Here is a 6,000-nt window from a genome sequence, read left to right on the forward strand (position 1 = left end):
ATTCAAAATAAGTTGGTTTAGGGTTTTATTGTGACCCTCAAGAGTAAATAAACAAAAGGGGGGCTCGGGGGGCAAAGCCCCCCGCATAAAAGAAAGATCAACGTAGTATTTAAAATAAGTTGGGTTAGGGTTTTCTTGTGACCCTGAAGAGCAAAAGTAAGGGGGGCTCGGGGGGCGAAGCCCCCCGCATAAAAGAAAGAATCAACGTAACGTATATTTAAAATAAGTTGGGTTAGGGTTTTCTTGTGACCTTTAAGAGCAAAGAAAGGGGGGCTCGGGCGGCGAAGCCCCCCGCATAAAAGAAAGATCAACGTAGTATTTAAAATAAGTTGGGTTAGGGTTTTCTTGTGACCCTTAAGAGCAAAAGTAAGGGGGGCTCGGGGGGCGAAGCCCCCCGCATAAAAGAAAGATCAACGTAATATTTAAAATAAGTTGGGTTAGGGTTTTCTTGTGACCCTTAAGAGCAAAGAAAGGGGGGCTCGGGGGGCGAAGCCCCCCGCATAAAAGAAAGATCAATGTAATATTTAAAATAAGTTGGGTTAGGGCTTTCTTATGACCCTTAAGAGCAAAAGTAAGGGGGGCAAAAGTAAGGGCTTTATCAACGAAAAATTTCACGCCACGCCACTGCTAAGCACGTCGCGAAGGTCTACAGATCCCTGAGCCACTATCAGTCTTTTAGTTGCTTAGCATACTGTCGCGTCCACGTTCCATATCCAGGTTCAACCCCACGCAAATATACTTGAGAGTGACTGAGACAATTCAACCTTTTGTCTCTTTCCTACTCTGTAAGATAAAATCCTTAAGTTCTGTATTGCATTAGTCTTCAAATTAGCGCAGCACTATGAAAAAATGTTTAAATGAATGACTTTATTGCGATAAACTTGGTACCTATACATCAGGTGGTATTAATTCTTATTAAGTAGCAATACGTCTTAAGCCACAAATGGCTTGCGAAATTCGCCTACTTGAAATATTTGTGTTTAAATTTTAAATATATTTCATTATTAACGACTAAAAAGTATAAAATAAATTTATAGTTTAAAAAACTCTAGAAAAACACGCTTTTATAAATGCACTTAAAAGCCAAAAATAAATTATGGATCGTTCAAGTTATCTCTATTGCTGGGATGAAGAGTAAACTATGTGCTTTTAATTATAATATTAGATTGTAAAAGCGTGGGGCGCTGTAACAGGAAAAACTTTTTGTATAACTTGCTGAGAAATCAAGTTAAGCTATATTACGAGAAGCAGTTTACACAGATTGGCGCGCTAACTGGACTTGCAGCACGACTGCAACGCCCCACGCTTTTACAATCAAATATTATAATTAAAAGCACATAGTTTACTCTTCATCCCAGCAATAGAGATAACTTGAACGATCCATAATTTATTTTTGGCTTTTAAGTGCATTTATAAAAGCGTGTTTTTCTAGAGTTTTTTAAACTATAAATTTATAGTTATGTGTTAGTCGTGAAAGCAGATTTTAAGCAATAATTTCATATAACCCTTGGAAATTTTAGAGAATTCAAAATCACCTCGGAACCGCATAAAGGATGTTAGAAAAATTCCTTTTCTAGGAAATAATATTGTTCATGGAAAATAATAAAAGTTATCCAGAGAATGGTGAATTCGAGTGAAGCGTTAGAAGCAGGGACAGTGAGAGTTTTATTTTTCAACGAAGTCACGTACGGGCGGGAGAGCTCTTAAAAAGTCCTCAGGGGTGTTAAAACTTCAATCCCTCACTTATACGCGAAGAAATACCTATAGGTACATGAAATACTATAACATTTTGTCAATTGAATCATACATACATACATACAATCACGCCTGTATCCCATAAAGGGGTAGGCAGAACACATGAAACTACTAAAGCTTCAGTGCCACTCTTGGCAAATAAGGGGTTGAAAGAAAACGAAACTGTGACATTTGCAGTGACAGGTTGCCAGCCTCTCGCCTACGCCACAATTTAACCCATATCCCATAGTCGCCTTCTACGACACCCACGGGAAGAAAGGGGGTGGTGAAATTCTTAACCCGTCACCACACAGGCGAATCATTTGAATCATTCCAAATCCGACCGGTCGGTTGACGACCGGTCTGGCGCAGTCGGTAGTGACCCTGCCTGCTGCGCCGCGGTCCCGGGTTCGAATCCCGGTAAGGGCATTTATTTGTGTGATGAGCACAGATATTTGTTCCTGAGTCATGGATGTTTTCTATGTATATAAGTATTTGTATATTATATATATCGTTGTCTGAGTACCCACAACACAAGCCTTCTTGAGCTTACCGTGGGCCTCAGTCAATCTGTGTAAGAATGTCCTATAATATTTATTTATTTATTTTGAATTTTACTTCTACTTCTAACGGTGTCTGAGAAACAACATTTAAGTAACCAATTCTTAAGACAGGTATTATATACTAGTTTCCTACTAGTCAAATCAGCTTATTTTTAAGAACTGTTAAAATGATTTGCTAATATGGAATTACTGTGAAATACTGAGGAGTGACGTCACGGTCAATTCATTTACTTTATATCTTTCTCTTTGACTTATTAAATATAAATTATGTTTAAACATAACTACTGTCCATATTTTTCTTCTAATTATGTGGTGCTTTATTTCGTGCACTGCATACAATATTTTATCTTAAGTATAGGAAACTAGCCTATTCTTAAGGCAGATATAATAGGCTAGTTTCCTACTAGTCAAATCAGCTTATTTTTAAGAACTGTCAAAACGATTTGCTAATATGGAATTGTTATGAAATACTGAGGAGTGACGTCACGGTCAATTCGTTTACTCTTTGGCTTATTAAATAGAAATTATGTTTAAACATAACATTTTAATTTTGTCGTGCTTTATTTCGTGCTCTGCATTAACTATTTTATTTTTAGTATAGGAAACTTGCCTATTTATTCCGCTAGCATTTATAGAACGGAATACAAAATTTAAACTTTTTGCCAAACAGAAACGCTAGTCACTAGGCTTAGAATTACGAGTAATTTAAGAATTGCAATGTTTACGATAGATGTCGCTGTTTTCGCTGACTTGGTTAAAGGTCTTAGTGGCTCACATGGCAGTGAGTGTCGATCCAGAGGTCATTAGTTCATGTCTCACTCAAGTCAAGACAGTAATTTTTCACTTTAAAATTTGAAAAACTAACTATCTTTTTTTATGACTGAAAGGCATTTTCGTGAAAAAAAGATTCAAAAACTTTTTTTCTAAAACAGGTAAATTTACTTAATGTTTTTCCGTTTTCTTACTCAGAAGCACGAGCCCTTCGAATGTTTTAATTTTATACTTTGTTACAAACACTTTGTAATCAAAGTTTGCGAGCCCTTTCTGATCCTACTAGGTAAAACGCTCACAAAACGACGACTATTCTATCGCTCTTGCGTAAAACGAAAATACCCTGAAATTAAAACTTACCTACCTTAGAAAAAAAAATTGGTGACTGTTCTCGCGAAAATGCCCTGAAATTACTACGGATATCTTTATTTATTATTCAAGCAACTTATTTTTCAAAAAATACTATTCTAAGTATTTCACTAGAGGTTTATATACCAGATCTTAAACCACTTTATCTTTATTTCCAGACGGCAAATGCTTAGCGTGCACCTACAAAGCAAAGTTCGTCGAGGTCTCAGTCGGCATCAACCACAATGTGGACGAACTTCTCGTCGGTATCCTCAACCAGATCAGATTAAAGAAGCAACAGTATTCAGCCGAAGGCGGCAGGGAGTCGTCCCCAGCACATTGGTACAAATCCAGAGGAGTCGTTCGCGCTAGCATGAAGGCCAGACAGATGCTCACATGGATATTCGGCAAAGAGGATTCCAAATTCAAAAACTGTGAGAATTTAAACGTCCTGTGAGTAGAAAATGACGGACCTGTGTTCGTCTAATACAATTTGGACTTTACAAGTGTGATTAAGTGTAAATTTGCATTGTGTTCGTTTTAAGTGTTATATTCGATTTTTGTTTTTAATTTAGAACGAGGAAACGTATCAGCCAGTTAGTAAATGATAAACGAGCAAAGGGTGATGAAAGGCCTTTTCGAACCTGAAATGTTATTTGAAATTTCAACGACAAATTATGAGTTGAGTATGTAACTGTAAATAATTATGCATTAATACACGGCGTGGCCCATTTATGACACTTATTTCATTCGACTCATAAACCCACGCTTGTGTTTTAATGCATCTCATTATGTGCAGTCACATAAATTACTATTTTCATTATAAGCTCGTTTATCACATGCACAGCAGTTGATTGATTAGGGTTCTTGGGCAAAAAAAAACACCAATAACGCTAGGACAAAAAACAAATGGGACCTAAGATTCTTGTCAACAACATTTATAGTCTCAATAACCAAATAGGGCAACCCAATAAAAGGGATTGAATGTTATCTCACTTTTACAAATGGACCCATCTCTATCGACCCCGAAACAATCAATTCGCTTACTAACGGCTCCAAAATTTAAATATGCTTTATCTCTCTCTTACGCGTAAGAAAGAAGAGTAAAGCCTACGTTTCCGAAAGGAGTAGTAACGCCAAATAGCAAATTGGTAGAATAAAAATGTTATTGTGCCAAATTTTCGAGAGAATTTAATCTATAATCGTTAAGTGTAGGTAAAGGAAAAGTGAGAAAAACAGTATTTTCCCCGTGTTTATCTTAAAATGACGTATCAGCAATATTTTACTCGTAAGTGACACAATTTATCATGTAGTTTAATATCGAGTTTATTGGACCATGCTGTGTATTGTAAGTAGGTAAACTTGTACCTATGTATATTTACTATATATATATATCCTGCGACAGTAGATTACTAGTAAACATTTTGGAAGACCAAACTTAACCTGAAAACATTAATATTAATACGTAATATTACATAACATAACTATGTCCTGCGTCTACAGCCTGTAACAAAAGCAAAAAATTAAACCGTAGGCTATACTCCTTAAACTGACCAACATTTGTTCAGCGACTTTTAAAAATTAAGACGTCTTGAATTCTTTAATTTTTCATACAAAATAAATATTAGCTTCAATGTACGCCATTATTATTGTCATTGACGTTATCTGTCACGCTTTAGACTTAACAGAATTCGCAATACATTAACTCTTAGGAAAAACTTTCAAGGGTGATAAAAATCAAAATACACGTTATTTTTAAAAGTTGCTGAACAAACGTTGGTCAGTATAAGGAGTATAGTCTACAGTTTAATTATTTGCTTTTGTTACAGGGCCCACCCGGTATACAAAAAACGATAGTCCAAATGTCATTCTGTAAAACTCATACGGCCCAATCTGTATTATACCTAAATGCAGTCTTCACTTAATAGTTGATATCTAATTATATTTATATATGTACGGAAATCCTAAGAAATTCGTAATATATGACCTTTCTATGAATACGTAAATTAATTTTCTAATATTAATCAGGGTCCAGTAATTCCTTCCATCCACGCCAAACGTTACAAATTAAAACTTAATAAATTAACATTATAAAATTGTACAACACTAGAAAAAAACTTGATAGAAAGGGTTAGCTGAGCTTTCCCTAAACCCATATTTAAATTTAAAAATCTCTCTTTAACACGTACTTAGAAAACATTTTATATATCCAGACATTTCTACAATTAAATGAAAATACTATTTAAATATAGTGTAAATTCTAATAATTGTTCCTGTAACCTTATGCTGTTAACGTATCAAAATTGAAATATAAATAAGTACCTACTGTAAAAGGGTTAGTAGCAACAAGCGCGATAAAATGTTGAAAATATCTGTGCAATATTCCTACAAACGACACCAAGATACCCAATAGTTATTTGTTATCCAAAGTTGTATTTTAATGTGGAATTGAAAAACGAGCATAAACGGATTCCCGAGTTGAACCACGGCGAAGCTCCTATTCGAGTGCAGTTTGAACTTTCGAGTTTTTGAGGATAACGTAGCCTCTAACGACATTACCTGCCTATACGGTGTAACGCAAAAC

At 35.5% G+C, this 6,000-nt stretch overlaps 1 protein-coding gene across 1 annotated transcript in view; it reads left to right on the forward strand.

Moving 5' to 3' along the window:
• The window catches only part of LOC125231951 (GTP-binding protein REM 1), a 288,730-nt gene extending 283,931 nt beyond the window's left edge, over window positions 1-4,799 (forward strand). The window contains exon 5 of the mRNA XM_048137557.1: window positions 3,596-4,799. Within this exon, the coding sequence (XP_047993514.1) occupies window positions 3,596-3,873 (278 nt within the window). The 3' untranslated portion in view covers window positions 3,874-4,799. The remainder of the gene's footprint in view (window positions 1-3,595) is intronic.
• The last annotated feature ends 1,201 nt before the right edge of the window (window positions 4,800-6,000 follow it).

This window comes from Leguminivora glycinivorella, chromosome 12 (assembly GCF_023078275.1).
Source record: "Leguminivora glycinivorella isolate SPB_JAAS2020 chromosome 12, LegGlyc_1.1, whole genome shotgun sequence".
Lineage (NCBI taxonomy): Eukaryota > Metazoa > Arthropoda > Insecta > Lepidoptera > Tortricidae > Leguminivora > Leguminivora glycinivorella.